The sequence below is a fragment of the Hydra viridissima genome, unplaced genomic scaffold, assembly GCF_058129835.1.
Source record: "Hydra viridissima isolate aposymbiotic clone 2 unplaced genomic scaffold, HvirCarnegie_v1 scaffold_1, whole genome shotgun sequence".
NCBI classification, from domain to species: domain Eukaryota; kingdom Metazoa; phylum Cnidaria; class Hydrozoa; order Anthoathecata; family Hydridae; genus Hydra; species Hydra viridissima.
Window position 1 is genome coordinate 18,865,534 of NW_028324300.1, and position 19,837 is coordinate 18,885,370.

Below are 19,837 nucleotides of genomic sequence, written 5' to 3' on the forward strand. Positions count from 1 at the left end.
CTCATGGAAGTGAGAGGCGTGGAAATCCCATTTATTCCACGAAAATAGGAATGGGATCTAGTTCACTTGACGACTTAAAAATACTAATGGGAATAGAAATGGGTATGAAGAAAACGGGAAAGCAATATTTTATTGCTACAAAATTTAAACTAAAAATGAGTATCAGGAAAGTTGTTTACTGTTAAGCCGCATGCATCGCAGTCGACAGCAGTCATACTTTATTACAACAATAGATAGGAATAGAATTAAAAGAAACTTTCATTTTAATAGTGTTATATAATATTATAATATAATTATGGGATGTAAACATTAAAAACAAAATAGCTGTTAGTTTATCTTTTTGTAAAAAATCAACCATAGGAGGAGGGGGAAGGGGGTGGGGGAGGGTGGGGAGAAATCTCTCGTTGGAATCAAAATTTTAAGTGATGTAAAGTAAATGTTGTTAGGCTTGAATTTATCAGTTTTGTGATGAAGTTGATTTTTAACATAACTCAATACATATTTATCCAAATCAGTACGTTAAAAAGGCGAGTTCTTTTGGTTCGTCTTTAGAATCATTTTATTTTGAGAGTTTTTGTTTCCTTCATCATTTTCATTCAGTTAATTTTTGTGAAAGATAATTTTCTATGAATTTAAATAAAATGAATAATGAAAGGTTTACTTTGAAAATATTTTATAATTCTTCTGAATTCAAAATTGTTTGTCGCGTTATTCATGAAAGATTTTCTTAAAATTTCCAAATTTCCTTTTTTACGAGCGGGAAAAATATATTTTTATCAAATTTATCTTCAAAGTTTTAAAATTGCATCAAATCCTTTAGTTGTTAAAATTTTGAGCTGGTCATGCTGCTATTTGTTTTATTGCACCTTTTAAAATCAACAAAAGTTTCTGGATTCGTTTAAAACGAGAATTTTTTATAATATTTAGAAGGAAATATTTTAATCATGAGAACCAATGGACGACCGAGAGAGACGATTCTTATTTCTATGAAGCACATGAATATTGATCTGAATGCAGATCAAACTTCTTAAGATTTGTGTTGGTCTTGATAAACTACAAAATAAATCAAGAAAATGAATATTGACCTCCTACGAAAACTAAAGCTTCTTCTCATCGAAAAACAGTTCTTTTTTAAAAAAAAGTTGTAAATTACCAAATTTATAATCTTCTTCAAGAAAATATAAATTTTGAACAATCAAATTAAGCTTGAATTTACACAAAGTTTTAAAACATAAGTAAATTTAGCTACAATTACGATAATTAGACATTCTTTTGTAAGTTGATAAAATATGTCACGTGCCATTAGGGGGTTGTTTCTGATTTATGTTTTTTATTTGGTTGTAAACTTTTAAAACTGCATCGTGGGTTTTGTTTAACTAATCAAAGTTCATGAGTTGGTAAACACAAGTAAAAAGTCGCATTTAATCTTTATTTGATTTACGTTAAAAAAACTTTTTTAGATTTACGATCGGTTCTTTTTTTATGTGGGTCATCTTTCTGATTAAAGTCGTTTTGTCAACAACACTTCGTCAACAACGCATTAAAACATTTCATATGTTTTCCGAAACTATTACTTTGAGAGTTTTAACTGAAGCATAAATTCTCATGCTTTGACAACTCAAAATGACTGCAGAAAACGAAAAATGGGATGTAATGGTATCATACAATTGGAAAACGGGCAAAGAATGCGCTAATTATATATATAAAGTTTTGACTGAAAACGGCTATAAGACTTGGATCGATCAAATTAATATGTATGGCAATTTAGAAAGTGGAATGGCAAAAGGAATAGCAAACTCCGAAATTATTTTGCTACTGATTTCAGAAGAATATGAAAAATCATATAACTGTATCGGAGAATACACACATGCTAGAACGTGCCGGAAAATAATCATACCTATACAAGTCGAAAATTACCTGCCTCCTTCTTCTTCCCAATTAGCTTTCATTATTTCAGGAAAGATATATTACCAACTCTATGAAAACAAGGAAGAAAATATGGAGAAGATATTAAAAGAAGTTGAGAGTCATATTGGGAAAAAATACACAATCAAAGGTATCTAAAAATATTTTTATAGGATTTTTTTTTTTAATTTAAAATAAAGTAATTTATTCCACTATTTTTTTATATATTATATTTATTTATTAAAATCTAGTTTCCTTTTTTTTTTCTCAGGCTTTGAAGTGAAATAAATGAATTTCTAGCTTTTATATAGAAACACACTTTTCTTTAATTTAATTTAGATTATGAGTTTAGATAATGAGCGAGAACGCTCTCCTACGCGCATTTTTTGTATTTTTTGGTCGCTTCCACCTTTAATCATTTTTGAACAGTTTAGTTTTAAAGCGAAAGAATTTAGAGCGGCAATAATAGGAGAACATTCTTTTGGTTTTATATCAATATTCTTACTAAAGCCATACTCAGCTTCTTATTTCTGTAAATAAGGACTTAATTCTGTTTTGCGCAATGATATATTATGTATACTAGATGTCTAACTTGCGAGATTTTATTGAACAAAAAGTGAAGCCGCTTTTTTTGTTTACAAATTGAATCCGCCATTTGTAATAAGGGCAAAAACTATATCCGCCATTTGTAATAAGGGCAAAAACTATATCCGACGTGCGAAATAAAAGTTAAAAATGCACGTTTTTGCCCGAATTAGAAATGGCTCCCACGGCTTCACATTTCGGATCGAAGTTAGGCATCTAGTATATATAATATATCATTGGTTTCGCGACACAATCCTGACCTAATGTCCATAGAGCTTAAATAAATTATGATAAACATGTTAAATTACGTCATACTTCTTACTTTTTTGTTCAGCTGACTGATTTTTCTTTTTTTAAACATAGAAAGAATTTTTTTTTTTTTTTTTCAAAACGTGTCAAATTATTTTTTATCAAATTCAAATAAAATACTTTATGCAAATGATGCAACTGCCCCATCATTTTATGTATCCATATGCACAAACGAAACTAGTTTTTTATTCACGCAAATACTTTTAAAAGCATTTACCTTCAATAGAACTGCGATTTTCATTCCAATGACCTTTCACAACGAGCAAAATTATTAAATAAGCAAACGTCTTGTGAGTCAAGTTCTCTTCTATCTCAGCCGAGAATATTTTAAAAACTCCAATAAAGTCACTTTACTTCACACAAACTTTGTTAAGCAATGTTTACTGGAAAAAATTGTTTCGTCAAAATCTGAGAACCTTTATTTTATTTATCTTCCTTTCATATACTAAATTAGCTATTAGCTTAATTATATTATTTTTAAACTATATTAATTATTATTATTACTATTATATTATTATCTAATAATAGGGAGCTTTGTCACGTGACATTTTATCGCGGAAAAAAAAAATCGTACGTTTATTGAAAAACTTCGTCCGAAAAACGCAACAAATGATTTTATGTAGATGTCGATGAATAAAAATCCACCCATGAAAATAAATAGTATATACGTATATATAGATGTTATTTTTTTTAGAAAAGGTTGCACTACAATAATTTTTTTGGGAACGTCGTTTTGCTTTAGAATTGATAAAGTTATTTAATTTTAAATGTTTCAGTTTTGTTTATGCACAAGTAAATTAAGCTAATTCTTTCGTTCCCACATAAAAATAGATTCTGGAACTATTTATTTATTATGTCAATCAGTTTTTTTTGTTTTTGGTAGTCTAATAGGGTGGGTTTTTTGTTTTCTTAGTGGAGATTTTATAAATTTCCCCCGTCTTTAGATATTTTATTGTTAACGCAACTTTTTACGCAAGAAAAAAAAAAAAGACAAAAAAGTTTTTTTTCGGCGCCAAAAGTTTAACGAGAAACTTTGAGGAAATATTTCATAAAATGTATATGAATTGAAAATATTAAAACACGAATATCTTTGGAACCAAATAAGCTACAGAGGTGGTTGAAACCATTTTGAAAATAAAATATATTAAGGAATCCAATGCATTTGAAATAAAAAAGATTTTCATTAGCTATAAAAATTGCCTAAACTCCCTACTTATAATTAGCTTATTTCAAAGAATAATATCGCGTGACATCTGTAGAGTTGGGAAATAAGCTTTCCTTACGAAGAAAATCAGAAAATTTTAACCACATATCAAGAACCTAAAATCAAGCTACAACAAATTATTGATTGAAAATTGTTCTTTTGAAAACTCGTAATAAATGCACGAGAAGGTTGAATCGTCGCAAAACCTAAAGATTGTCGTGCTGGAGAAATTTGCTTGCGTAAGCATAGCTTTTAAGAGATTATTTTTGCTTTATCGATTTCCATGGAAATTAAACACTGAATCCAACAGTGTTTGGAAGCTCTTGATAATTAGTAACGAATAAGTATTGTTTTTCCTGCGATGTGCGCTACATACTGCTCAGCTCAGTATGCGCTTACAATGGATTTGCAGCAAGCTCCCAAAATATTTGCGAGTTGTTCATATCATTTGTAAAATTAATTATAGTGATACTTGCGCAGGTCAAACTAATAACCAAGAACATAGAGTGGTCATAATCGTTTTTGCAAGATTGCAAACACGTGAGCAGGCCGTTTACTCACTTATGAACGTAATTCCAATCATAGTGCAAATATAAGGTAAGGTGATAATAATTATTATCCATATGGTGAACCAATACGGTGAGCCGATGGTACTAGCTCAATCAATTAGCTGCTTAAGTCGGGTAGATGATTTGAGTCTTTATTCGTTGTCACTTTTTTTGCTTTCGTTCAAGCTCGTTTTTTTTGATAATGCAGAACTTCTCAAGCCAGATCAATCGGGGTGATCAACTATCTGTCGTCAAAACGTTAAACGGGATAATGTAGGCAAGCGTCAATAATCCCACCTTCGAATTGGCATTATAGCCGAGGGAAGTAAAACTAAAAAAAAAAAAGAAGAATAATGACATTTACGATGCAATATTTAAGAAAGTTCTTAAACAAAAAATACTTCCCTGACGGAGGAAGTTGACCTAATCAACATGGGGCTCGCCCTCCTATAAACGGTTATCAGGAATGCCAACGTAGAACTAGGGAGTCTTTGTCACTTCCTGGAGGAGAGCCAAACTCTGTGACAGATCCATAGGATCTTCTCCGGACAGAGTAGGCCTTAGTCTGTAAGACAATTAGCTGGAGGACAGTAAACTGCAATACATTTTTAGGAGACATCGTGATAATGATTTTAATAGACGTTAAAACCTCAAGCAATTTAAATTCAGCAAGCGTTTGCGCAACTTAATGTTTTAGCAAGTGCATTATCACCCCTGGCAATAAGAATTGGTTCAATAAATAGCTAGGGGCGCAGAAAAGCATTACCTCAGCTGTTTGTTAAAATCTTGCCTTTTAGCAATAACTAAGTTATACGTTTTTAACCTTTGACACTGTTAAAAGTTTAGCTGAGCTTAAGTAGTTTTATTAAATGTCAGTTTTATAGAAAGTTAAGTGAAATAAATTTTAAACTTTTTTAGCATGAAATTTGCTGATTGTGAATTTAAAATATTTTGACTTTTTTTAACACCTATAGAAAGTTAGAGTAAAAACTTGTAAGTGCTTTTTTTCATTTAAAACATACACCCTTTGTTAGATAAATCAATTGGATATGACACAGAAAGCCCCATGAAGCCTTCTTCCAAAGCTAAAGCTGGTAAGTTATTTGTTACGCATGGGTAAGGTTTTTGTAAATTGAAAATTCCTATTGTTTGAATATTAAATGATTTTAAGAATAAAATCAGATAATGAACTGGGGGTTATTAATCCTGTTTGCAGGTTTTTTAAAACTGATTTTTATTTTAGCGAAAGAAAATTTCAAACTTGCATAAACATTTAAATTAAACACAACTAAAAAAAATGCTTATTTTTTTAGTTGTGTTTTATCTAAATGTTTAAATCTGAGAAGTTCGATTTTTATTTAAATGTTTATAAATCTGAGAAGTTCGATTTTTATTTCTATTCATGTAACTTTTATGCTCTTGATGCAGTATAAACTTGAAAATCAAGGTAATCTGAAAACATTTTTTAAACCTCTAAAAATATTTTTTTAAAGTTGTATAACAAATAATTTGAAATTTTACTAAAAACAAATTTAAAAAAATTTTGTTTAAATACATTTCAAAATGAATAATCTTACTCCATCAAGTAAGAAAGTGATTCATATTAGCTATGTTCAACACATTTTATAGAGACAAAAAAGCCACTTAAACTGAAATAGGATATATAGACTTTCAAATGAAGATGGCAGAAATACTAAAAAGAAGACACTCACATTTTCAGTATGAAGATTGGAAATACTATGGAACTTTTTGGTATTCTTGCAAACCCCTAAAAATGTTGTGTGACAAAAATGAAATTGACTTGTATGAAGGTTAAGAATTATAAAGATTTGATTGGTTCCTAAAATCCTAAAAGGTTTTTGTATGATGAGTTTACAAATACATGATTGATGAGTGAGAGGGCCTCAAGTAGTTTAATAAATTATTTTCAAAATTTGGTGAATTAATTGTGAAGAATTTGAAAAATGAACTAATACAATGTTATTTTTCTTATATGTTTACATTTACTATTGGCAGTTTAATTTACTATTGGCAGTTGAAAACTAATTTAGCAAGATATCTGGTTTTTCATGCAATCTGTTTTAGTAAATTTTTATCTTCAAAATGCAGTTTTTTAATGCTGATTTGTGAAAAAAATGTATCATTATTGAAGTTTATATGTTTTTGATAATTGAGTTTGAGTTAAACAAAAAGAAAAAATCTTAAAATAAGATAAAAATCAGATGTATTTTTAAAATAAAAACTTTACTTTTAAAAAGTATTATATTACTATAATAAAGTTGATAATATTCTGTAGAAACTTGTATGAAATTATAAAAAGGTTATCAATATAAGTAACATTTAGTTTATCTTATTTCATTCATAGTTTAACAGATGGATAAGGTTCCTATTAAAAAAGAAGTCTTTAGAATTAATTTTGAATAGGATATCTTAAAATATATTTTGTAAAAATCTAAATGAGTAATAATATTTAATTTTTTTAAAAACTTTTATGTAAGTTTAATATTTCCTTGTCTTTTATGCAGTTCATTAAATATCATCTCCAAAAGAAAACTTACAAAATCAAAGTATTTTATGTATATTTCCTTTATGAATAAAAACATTTGTTTTTCATCTTTAGTTGATACTAATAGTGCTCCTTTTAATATGTGACACAGAATTTGTATCCAGTTATTAAGGAAAGAGTTCTTTATAAAACTCCTTAAAAAAGAGCAATAGCATAAATATTTTTAATTGTAATTTTTTTTTTGATGTTCTATTTCATAGTAATTTAAATTTTGATTTGGCTTGCAATTTTACATTAAGTTTTTTAGAAACCTAAGATGAAGTTTTTTTTATTTTCTTTTAGAAATGCATGAAGCACTGAAAAAACATTATTTTAAAACTTATGGAAAAATGGATGAAATTGTGCACTTAGTTAAAACTCCAACTAAAGTTGAACTCTTAAATAAGTTCATTGAATTAACTGTAGTAGATGCAGATGAAGTGGAAAAAGACACTGTAAGTATTGCTGAGCGAGAGTTATTTCTTCGGAGACAATTGACTTATCAGCCAATCAAGTTTAATGAAGTACTTTCACAGGAACTACCTTTACTCTTGATATCTGGTATTGCTGGAATAGGAAAAACTTGTTTGCTCAGAAAGTGCTTACTTGACTGGGCCAGTGGTACATTATGGAAAAATGTTGATCTTGTTCTTTATCTTGAATGCAGAAAGTTAAATCAAAATCAAGATATCAGTTCCATAAATGAGCTGCTAAAAGTTTTTTACAAAGATATTTTTAGAGAGTGCAATGTTTGTGAGCATTTTTCTATATTGTTTGTGATTGATGGATTGGATGAGTTTGCTCACTTAGATGAATTGATAAATCATAATCCAAGCAAACAACCTATCATTAATGTGTTAGCAGAAGCATTGAATATTCAAAAATACAAATGTGTTGTTACTGGAAGAGTTGGAGCTATATCACAATACAAAGATAAAGTTAGAGAATGTGCAGACAAGTTAACCATTCAAATAATGGGTTTAAATGACAAAGGAATAGATGAGTATATTGAAAACTTTGGTAACAAAAAAGAAGCTATTAAAAGTGTTCTTGAAGAGTCTTACTTTGCTAAAGCCATGGCATCTGTTCCATTTTATTTATCAGCAATGTGTGCAGTTATTGCTGCAAGTAATTCTTATTCTTTCAACACTATGACTGAGTTGTATTGCTCTATTTTTTTATACTTTTTTCAAAATCACATTTGTAAAACCGATGAAACAGTTCATAATGTGATGCAAAGTGAGAGTAACAAGCATTATGTATTAAGAGTTTGTAGAGTTGCTTGGGAGTTGTTTAATCAAGGTAAAATTCTTTTCTCCCAAGATGAAATTAAAGGTATTTTCAATAACTTTGATGAAGTTGAAAATGAGCTTTTGGGTTTTATTGAAAGAGTAGAATCACAACTGGGTTATCAGTATCAGTTTGCTCACCTCACTCTAATGGAGTTTTGTGCTTCGGTTCATGCACACAATCATTTGAGTACTGAGGAGATTATCAGTAACAAAAAGTTACTTAGCTGTTTGCCTATGATCTGTGGACTAGCAAATAAAAACGAAAGATGTTTTGTGAGATTTCTTGCTGACTTGAAGAACTCAAATGAAGAAAGGAATTCATTGCTTAATGCTGTACTTGGTAAGTTAAACTAAAATGTTAAAGAATTATTACACTTTATTTGAGCTTTCATTATTAGTTTGTTATGGTTATAATGAGTTTAATCATGAGTTAAATATTTAAGGTATTTGTTCCTCTTCATTAATAAGTAAAATATATAAAGTAAATAAAGCTATATATAACTAAATTGCATAATCAATAAATACATATAATGTTTTTATATTTGTATGCATATCATTTCCAAATGAAAGTTTCCTATTTTTTGCTTCTTAATTTTTAAATATATGTTGAAGAGGTTTACATAAACATTTAAAAGTATTTATAAGTATGTTTTATTGTTTTTGACCATAAAAAATATATAACACCAATTTTTGACTTTTGGACTTGTTAAAAGTTAAGAAAATGTTTAACTTTAGGAGCTTACATAAATTTACTGAGCTCAAACTCTAAACTTTAAACTGCTGATAAACATGAATGAACTCAATATTTATGTTTATATGTATATATGTACACATGCATGCATAAATGTCTACATATGTATGTATGTATGTATGTATGTATGTATGTATGTATGTATGTATGTATGTATGTATGTATGTATGTATGTATGTATGTATGTATGTATGTATGTATGTATGTATGTATGTATGTATGTATGTTTGTATGTATGTATATTTGGATGGCAGTTAACTGCCAAAACTTTCAGTATTCCTGCCACAACATTGGATGGAAGATATGAATAAAAAGAAATAGCGCTACAAAAGGAGATTTGGGAGGTCATAGAGCAATACTAATCATGCCTTAGAAGATGAATTAAGTATGCACTTAACGGATATGGAGACAAGTTTTTTTAGTTTAACCACTAAAGATCTAAGATGACTGGTGTTTGAAGTAATGAAAAAGAAAATTGTTTCAACCATAGTATTGATCGAATCTATGTTTGAAACTATTGTTTCAAACATAGTTTTGATCAAGGCTTTAGAATGGCTGGTAAATAATGGTTAAGCCGATATTTAAATTGTAATCAAGAAATATTATTGAGAACACCAGAAAATTCATCATTTACTTGTGCACAAGCTTTTAATAAAAATAACTGTTTTTTTACCAAACCATATGTAAAAATGGTACATTATAAACCTCCTGAAAACATACACAACGTTGAAAAACCAGGCACAAGTACAGTGCAAAAAAGACCCCAAAAAATTTTGAATACTAAAGAACAAAAACAAATAAGGATACTAAGTAGTGCTGAACGTGTTCAGCACTTGACTGTAGTATGTTCTATGAATGTAGTTGGAGCTTTTGTGCCATCAATCTTAAGTTTTCCTCAAAAAAAGAAAATGAGTTAATGGATTATGCTTCAACAGGCAGTAAAGCATTTTGCCAGAAAAAATGCTATGTAAGCCAATGCTGTGCATGCTCTAGCTTAAGCCGGAATATTTCCTTCAATCCAAATATTTTTGAAGTTTGGTTGTTTGGGCACTGAAATTCATTAATAACAAAAATAGGTGATCAGGCTAAGAACAAAGAAAAAATGCAAGAGTTTGAGAATTTACTTTTGAATCTGATAGAGTATGCTTGAATTGTAATGAACTTTATTTGCTATCTTGCTCTAAATAACTATGGAATATCTTGGTGTCATTTTTTATATGCAGGGACAGAAGAAAAAAAAGTGAACAATACTTATAAACCAAATATTTATTTTTAAATTTGTTGTACTAATAAGTTGTGTTTCCATAAATAAAGGCAAAAATAATTCTTGTCTGTCTGACTTATTTAAAGTGTGCCATCATAGGAGCAGTTAGTTGCTTATGATGGCATACTTGTATTTTCTTTTTCATGGTATAAGCTTATAAAAAAGCAAAATAGTAAAAATTCTTAGGTTCATTATTATTTTGCATGTTGGAGGGAATACAACCATATTAAAAAATTACTTATTACGTTTTCAGATAATGACTATGTGAAACATTAAAGTTAAGTTTGCTATCATATGCACCTTTCCCCTACATAAGGGTTTAAGGGGAATTTAGCGTTTTAATGTTTTTTTTGCAAATTTGTTTTTTTTATCATAAAAAAAACAAAAAATATTTTTCAGATAAAGAGCGAAAGATGTTCATGGAATGCTTCTTTGAAGCGCAAGCATCGATAACCGAGGATTTAAAAAGATCAATTGATGAACGAGAGTGGGAGATTTTGATTAATTATGGAAAAACTGCTCATGAAGTTTCACATCAGAAATATTTTATGGAGAAATTTTTATATGCAGGACGCAAGTTGGCTCGATTAAATGTTTTGAAAAATATTTTATCTGATGATGAGAAAATACTTATCAATTTATGTTCGACCAACGTTCAACGTGTCAGTTTATATCATCCAGTAAAGATCAATGGATGGACACCGAAACATGAGATTGAAAGTGTATTGATACACTTCAGGTATACTTTCGTATCAAAGAACGAATTCGAAAGTTTCGTCCTCCCGTGGATTCGCCTCACTGAAAAACTAGATCTTGAACTTCACAACGACACGAACTTCATCAACGCCATTTGTAAATGGCTTCGTGGTTCGAACTTGAAGAAGTTTAAGATCAGGTATCGTGGAAAAAGTTTTTATACCATCGAAAAGCTTAGAAAAAAAGTAAGAAACTCGAAAAAATGTTTAATATTTTAAATAAGATGTAAATATGTATAAAGGTTTATGTAATACAAAAAAGTTTTTATAACATCGAAGAGTTGAAAAACTTGAAGTGAGTAAAACAAAAGTCGTTGAAAAAATAGAACGATTTTTATTTTTGTTTGGAATATTTGTTGAGAGTATTTATTGTTTGTTAAAACTGAAAGAAATTTTTAAAATACTTCAAAAACTTATGGAAATGTAATAGTATAATTATATTAATTATATAATAATCATTATAGTAATATAATTACGATAGTAATATAATATTAACGGAAATATAAAATAATTAGGTTGGTTTTTTTGTTGTTGTCAATGGTAGCAGTTATGAAAAAAATATTCGTGTGTTAAGGATGAGATTCGATCATTATTAAGAACCAAAAGTTTTTTTAATATCAATGAATTTAAAAAAAAAAAAAAAAAGTTGGAATTCGGAAAATCGAAATACAAAAATCTTACAAATTTTCTAAATGCTTCAAACAGCGGAAATTTTTTTTCTCTTGAAGGAGATTTGCCAGTTTTTTTTTGTTATAAGGGTCTGTTTATATGGACAAGGGCTAGCCCGGAAAACGAGCCAGTTTTAAAATTGCGTTTATATGAATTTTTGCCAAAAAAATAAAAAATGATATCGAGGTCAGCCTGGCTTTTTCTAGCAGGGCTATAACTATTATAACACAAATAATGTTTCTTAAAAACCTAATTTTATTATATAAGCTTCACAAATTTAAATTTAATAATTTTTTAAATATTATTCTTTTACGAAAACGATCACAATCACTTCAAAAGATGAAACAAGCAAAAGAGAGGCGCCTTAAAAGAAAAAATCGTAGTTGCTGGTTTAAAACTGGCAGAATTAATTTATGATGGCATAATATAATAACTGATGTAGCTCCGATTGATGTATGGAAAACAAATTTTAGGCTTTCACGGTTTCTTTTCATGAATTTGGTTTCAGAGTTAAGCCCTTACTTATCTGCCGATAGAGCTCTAGAGTTAGGCGAAAAAGGCCTTTTTCGCCTAACTCTAGAGCTTTATCAGCAGATAAAAAAGTAGCTTTATATTTCTAAAAAGATACTTGATCTTTGGTAAATTATAAAAGCAAAACAACAACAATTTTAAGTACTCGGAAGTTGCCAGTTTTATTGCTAAATTTATTATTTTACGCGGAAACTTTCAAATTTAAAAAATGTAAGAATTTGTACGCATGCGTACATATTTATATAAGAAATTAACCAGCCCGTTTGCCGAGATCTCGGCAAAAAACGGTGAGATCTCGCTATCCGGCCTAGCTCGTTTATTCATATAAACGCAAAATAAAATTAAGTTAAAATATTGATGATGTCGATATCTCGGCAAATGGGCTGGCTCGACAAACAAGCTACCCCGCTTTCCATATAAACAGGCCCTTGGTTGGAAAAAAATTTCTTCACTGCGAAAGTGCTAGTTAAATATCTAGTCTCGTAACGTTTCGTAATTATCCAGGACACAATTTTTAAATTCCGAGACAAAATTATTGTCCCGGTTTATATATATTCCTTAAACTTTATTGTCTCGTTATTTTTTTCCGGGAAATTTCTTGTCTCGTAACGCTTTTCCCGGTTCATTTCGAGAAAACGATTCCGAAACGCAGACGCTTACTTTCATTAAATCCAATCTCTAAGAATGAGAGAAAATTAAGTTTCATTTTTTGGCAAATGACAGCCACGTCTTGCATTTTTACTGTGAACAAATTAAACTTTTAAAACAAATATCACAATGTTAGACTTGAGATTGACAACTAATAACTCTTATAAAGATAAAAATAGCACAAAAAGTAAAATAAAACACAACAAGAATAATATTGACTTAAAAAAATTCGGTCAGGTTAAATTTAATTTATGTTAATAAGACTAGTTAAATTGCTTCTTTCACTTATATTCCCCTTAAAATAAAAAAGGGGAATTTAGATTTTAAATTTTCAAAGTCAGCCCAATACTTAAATTGTTTATTCAAAATGAAATACTTCTTTTCAAAAATGTGTAAAAAAAGCAATTAAATTTTTTTCATTTAATTGCATTTAAGCAGGGTTCACCCATTTTAGATTGGATCTTCATCAAAACCAAAAGTGGCTGTCAGTTTAATTGCCGAGGATCGAGTACAACTGCTAGTTAATACCGGGGATTCCAACAACAAAATAAAACTTGCCTCAACACTATATACTGTTTCAGCTCACGGAATTGTAGAGCCTATTTTTTCTCATAAGTTTTAGAAGTTCAACTAAAACCTTTCTCACCATTTTACCATCTCCGCAATTTGAAATGGATCTGAATCAATAACAAATGTGTATTTTAATAGCTTGAAAGAACTTGTTGAAGGAATTATTGAAACCAGAAATATCAGTCTAAATCATATAGTCAAGTTGGGGATTGATGATGGAGATGGCTTTCTGAAGGAGAGTTTGGGTGTCCTTGTTAAGGAACCAATGGATTTAGATCCTCCAACAAAGTGCTTTTCGACAACAAATGTTTAGAAAACATCATGTGTTAAAAAACAACTTTTGTATCTGTGTGTCAAGACCTTCCTGAAAATCATACAAATGTCAAGTCACTGTTGGAATTCATTGATGCTAAAAAAAAACCAAAATAGTAAATAACTTGTGTGGAATACAATCCCATTCAAGCACGTACCCTTGCAGAATTAATTATATGCCAGCATATTTAATTTTCCTTAATTAAGGTGGCACATATTGCTTACAATTAATCCATATCTAAATTACTTTAATTTACTTTAATAAACTTTTTATGTTAAAAAATGTTAAATACTTATATAAATAAAAATTACTCAAAAGTAAAACTTTGGTTAGTTAACTTATAAATTAATCAACTGACTAAAAAAAAGTTTCATAAAAACGAAAACTTTCAACCTCTAATATTAATTTGATTAAGCGATTTTACATAACTCTGCAAGCTCTCTCTTCAGGTGTTATGATGAATGCTGAAAGTTTTGGTAGTTATGTTGAAGAAAATACCCGAATCTATGAGAACAATTATGGATGGTACTACATGCCATCTTTAGTACACAAAATCTTACTTCGCGGAGAAAATATCATTAAGCATTTTGCAGTACTTCCTATCGGTCAACTTTCATAAGATGCTCAAGAATTCCGTAGTAAGAATGAGTTTTTAGTACGGAACTCTTGAGCATAGTAAGATAAAAAGTTCCGCCTTTATCATGCCAGAAAATGTTCTCGATCAGTTACAAATGAGAATGTATTTCCTTCTCTTCTGTACACTTCCGATCCTTACATTACCAGCAAAAGAAAAAAGTATAATAAAAGTGTGCAAGGAGTTGATGAAGATACTGTGTAGCTTTTGAAAGTCAACGAACTGATTTCAGGTACTGAAAGTCACTATGTAGTTATGATATAGTACCTATAATATACCAATACATTATTTCATAAAAAAAACTATTTAAAAATTGTTATTAAGAAACTGTTTTAAATGTCTATAATTAGTAGGTAAGCATTTTATGTATTTTTCGTCGTTTCTAATAATTTTAAGGTATTTTCATACATTTGTAAAGTGTTATACTAAAGTGTAAATTAAAAAAATGCCAATTTTGAAGTTTTTGATTTTTATTTATTTATTTTCAATTTTATATTACAAAAAATTCTTAAAAAAAAGTATTTCATTAGAAGATTCGTATACTACTTTACATTTGTGCAAAATTTCAACTCTATTTTTAATAACAAAAAAGTTATCGATTTTTGGTCCAAAACACACCTTTATTTTCCACTGTGCTGTAAGACCAGGACAACATATCATTGATTTATTTATTTGTTAATAGAATAAAAAAAAGTAGGTTTCGACTCATCACTGTTTACTCAGAAATTTCATTAAAAGGTAGGTGATACAAATTAAGAAGTGTCACAAAAATTTAAACGATTTTATTTAGGATCAATTATTTGCTATTTAATTGATAAATCGGTGCGAAAATTTTTTTTATTTCTAAATAAAGTTAAAATGAGTAGTTTACAATCAAAAAATTTATCGCAACATCATCAGGCAGCTTTTAATTCATTAAAAATCTACTTGAAATATTGTAAATTTCAAATTATTTTCAATTGCGTGCAAATGGGTCGAAAATCATTTTTTAGTGAAACCAAGAGGCAAATTATTGGTATGACGAGGACAAGAAATCATACAAACCTTTAAATAGGCAAAATACTTTACGTTTCTGAATCTTGCGTTCGAAAAACCATCAAAACCTGGGAACTTGCCAAGGACGTCTGTGACATGCCGCGTACTGGGAGACCATCCAAACTCAGCAACCGTGACAAAAACGGTATATTCAGAATGAGCAGAGAAAACCCTAGACTCAGCCACAAAAAGCTAGCACAAATCTTCAATGAGTCAAAAAATAATCCAAAAGTTAGCAGAGAGCTCGTGAGACGAACATTGTTGGACAAAGATATTGCCCAACAATGTTCGTCTGCTAGAAAACCTATTCTTTCAATCACGGATAAACGTAAACGACGAGTGTGGTCCAAAGAAAGGCCGGACTGGTCTGTAGAACAGTGGGCAAAAGTTATTTGGAGTGATGAAGCTAATTTTCAAGACGTAAACCGCAAGGGAAAAATCTATGTCAAATAATTTGCAACTGAGAAATATTCAAAAGGTTCTTGCAACATCGTCGACAAGGCGGTAGAGGTTCGGTTTGCATCTGGGGATGTTTTTCTCACAAAAGTATAGGCTTCTGTGAGCTGTACGAAGGCCTAATTAATCAATACACCTACAAGAACACATTGGAAACGTGTTTAGTTCCATCAGTCAGACACTTTTATGGCAGAAGCAAGCAATTCATCTTTCAACAAGACGGGGCTTCAGCTCACACAGCTCACTCAATTAAAGAATATTTTTTGAAAAAAAAGTTCAATGTGATGCCCTGGTGCCCTAGATCACCAGATCTCAACCTAATTGAAAATATTTGGTCTTGGATTGACAATCAACTAATATACCATAAAATTTAATCAACTCAGTATTTGAAGCAACTTTTGAATGAGTACTGGCTGAAGGTACCTCGCATGATGTGCATGAAGTTAGTTAAGTCAATGCATAAACGAGTTTATCTTTGCTATAAAAACAAAGGAGGACACTTAAAATATTATTTTTGCTTTTTTTTTTTCATTTTTTGTTCGAATGTTGCAATTCGTTTAAACTTTTGTGCTTCTTATTTTTCCTATAAGATTTTTTGTAATTGTTTTTTTCTAACTAAATATTAAAACTTTTATAATATGTTCATATTCATTTTAAAGCTAATTACTTTTTCTTTAATAAATAAAAAAAATTAATTTGATATCATTTTACAGTTTTTTTTTATTAAACAAAAACCAAACATACTTGATAAAAAATCTGCAATCGTTTAAACTTTCGTGAAGAGCTGTATATATATTATATCGATTTTACAAAATCGTTGCAAACTTTGGTTGTTATGTTTGGTTCTCCTAATAAACTTGTGTTCTTGTTTTACTTGTTTACTTCTCTCATATTGCTTATCTTCTGCTGAAATGATTATTGGCAAACAATAGTTGATCACTAAAAATCTGCAAAGTTTAATTTGATTTTGCCTCGATTCAAATTGACTATACGTAACGTTTTATATATATTTTATATATATATAGCTGAGAGTTTCTAGTTTTTAGAAAATACAAAAAGAATTTTTGTTAAATATTTGAAAATGAAGGTAAACAAAAAAAACGAGGGTGAACACCGAAAATGTAGGTATGAGTTTTATTTGGAAAATATGAATCTTGGAAAAACATACACGATAAAGTATATCCTAGCTGAACCTTTTCCAAGAAGGAAAATATATGGCATAATTAAACGCGCTGAAAACAAATTTGGACACGAGAGAAGGCTGGAAGTGGTCATATAGCCAAAAAATTTTCAAAAAGTAAGGCTACGCAGCTAAAAACCATTTTTGATCACCAAGATGGTAATTCTCAAAAGCAAATAGCACGTAAATTCAGTATTTCGCAATCGTGTGTGAATAAATTACTCAAAAATAAGCCTGCTATCAACAGCTATAAAAAAGAAAATATTCCGAAGCGACATGATCAAATGATGTCCAAACATGTTACAGTAGACTGTATCAAAATTACCGGGACTTGAAATCATCATGATTGATGATGAATCAAATTTCACTTAAGATTATAGTTCAATTTATGGAAACGCCGATTTTTACTCAAGTAATACTTTTTTGACTCCACCAAATGTTAAATACAGTCAAAAACAAAAGTTTCTAGAAAAATTACTTGCCTCGATTGCAATTTCGTCCAAAGGTACCTCTTAACCGCATTTTTGAGAATCTGGCAACGCTATAAACCAGTTTATATACTTGGAGCATTGTATTCAAAAGAGATTCATCCCGTTTATTTAGAAGAGCATCACCATTGTGACAAGTTTTGCGTTCTGGTCAGATCTTGAATCTTCTCATTATGCCAAAAGTGTATTGGACTATCTAAAGTCTGTAAATATTGAAATATTACAAAAAAGATAATCCACCAAATTTTCCAGAATGCAAGCTAATTGAAATATTTTGGTCACTGAAAAGACTTGTGTTCAAGAACAGATGGAAAGCAAAAACAGTCCAACATCTAAAACAAAGAATTAAGTTTTGTTTAATCAAAGTTGACCCCAAAGTTATCCAAGAAACTGTAGGACGAACTAAGAGTTTAATTAACATGCAAAATCTTGAGAGAAATCGCCACAAAAAACCAATATTATTACTCTCTGATCTAAACAAATCTAATAACTTCATAGATCGCGTTCAAAAAGACCAAACCTATTGGTGCCGCAACGTTAGATGTGGAAGTGGTGGACGTTTTGAGCGAAACCAAATCAGTTTAATGTAAAAAAAAACTTTATAGAATCCAAACTTTTTAAAAATTGTTTTGGCCGCTATATTAGCCCAGCTAACACAAAACGTTCGAGTACGTTCGAAGAACGTTAGAAACCTTCATAGAACGTTCTTAGAACGTGCCCGACCGTTTCTAACGTTCTACAAATGTTTCTTGAACGTTTTATGATAGCTGGGAGGGTTTCAAATGATATTCGGTTATATGCTTCATTGTGAAAGAAAACTCTCAAATTCTAATTTCGACTTTATGTTATTGGTCTTCAACGATTGTTAACTGAGCGCTATCGAAAAACTGCCTTTTCAGTTGTTGATTTTCGAGCGCATTTAAAATTCGAGATTGTTTTACTAATTAATAATTCACATGTTGCATGAACTTTGTTTGTCAAAGAAACTGTAACAATCCTTTGATTATTAGTCAAATATATGTTTACATCGCATGTAATCCGATACGATGTAAACATATATTTATATGCGATATTTTTGTAGCACGAGCATAATAACAGCTGTAAAGCTTCATGTAAACAACAGTGCGAACATAGAGCAAACAATTACTTAACTACCACATGACCGAAGAAAATTTAGGAGTAATCACTACTCAGAATATGAATAGACCGTTTGGTAAGTACGAAGTAAGATCTTTTCAGACTCTGCATTCTGCCCTAGAGCTTTATTATTTGTCGAAAAAGTAAGTATCAAGTTTTAACAAATAAATCTTTGAAAAATGTATCGCGTATTTCTATAATTAACGAAAAATATATATTGCTTAGGTTTTTACTGTAAAGGAAAAAAAAAAGTAATAGCATACCAAGAAGCAATCAGTTTCTCATGATTTACTTATATAAATTAAATAAGTTTGTTAATGAACTAATAAATTAGTTGATAAATTTTCATTAAAGTATTTTAAATAAATTAATTGATTAATGATTCATTTAAGTCTTGATTTAACTATACCACATGACAAGGTACAGTCAGCAAACAAATGATATATTAGGATTTTTTAGTTCCAATATTTTTATTTGGTGCATTTTATGCATGCAGACATTTTGCTCAAAATAAACTTTAAGTTTAAAACTGCATTTGGTTTGAGAGGATTTTTCATGAAAACCATTTATTCTAAATATGTCTTCCAAAGATACTTTTGATGTACAAGAGACCATAAACATTTTTAAATTTTATGCCACCAAATATTTTTGGTTACTTGTTACTTTCAATTTCATTTCCTCCTACATTTGGTTCTTGTTCACAATTTGTTTGTTACGGGAGAAAGTTGCCATGTCAACTTTTTGGTTTTAGTTCTGATTGTCAGTTCTTCACACAAACAAATTTAAATTATGTGTCACAATCATTGACTCACAGGTCATTTTTAAAAGCTGCGAGCCAATGAACTTTGTTTCAGTAAAACCTCTCTATTTTTTCGTTAATACTATTTCCAGGTTTATTAATATGTTCAGTGTTTAAGTCTTCGATACTTCATGGATTTGAGGATACTTGCTGAATTTAGGTTTGTTATATGAAATAAATAAAAATGAATTCTTGCGTATTAAATGTTGAAATTTAATG

General features: G+C 29.6%; 1 protein-coding gene across 1 annotated transcript; it reads left to right on the plus strand.

The window, feature by feature from the left end:
- Window positions 1-1,480: 1,480 nt before the first annotated feature.
- LOC149893747 (NLR family CARD domain-containing protein 4-like) lies at window positions 1,481-11,476 on the plus strand. The gene is made up of 4 exons (XM_090069297.1): window positions 1,481-2,056; window positions 5,586-5,645; window positions 7,400-8,728; window positions 10,803-11,476. The coding sequence occupies exons 1-4, from the start codon at window positions 1,624-1,626 to the stop codon at window positions 11,375-11,377; spliced, it is 2,397 nt and encodes a 798-aa protein (XP_089925423.1). The 5' UTR covers window positions 1,481-1,623; the 3' UTR covers window positions 11,378-11,476.
- Window positions 11,477-19,837: the final 8,361 nt, after the last annotated feature.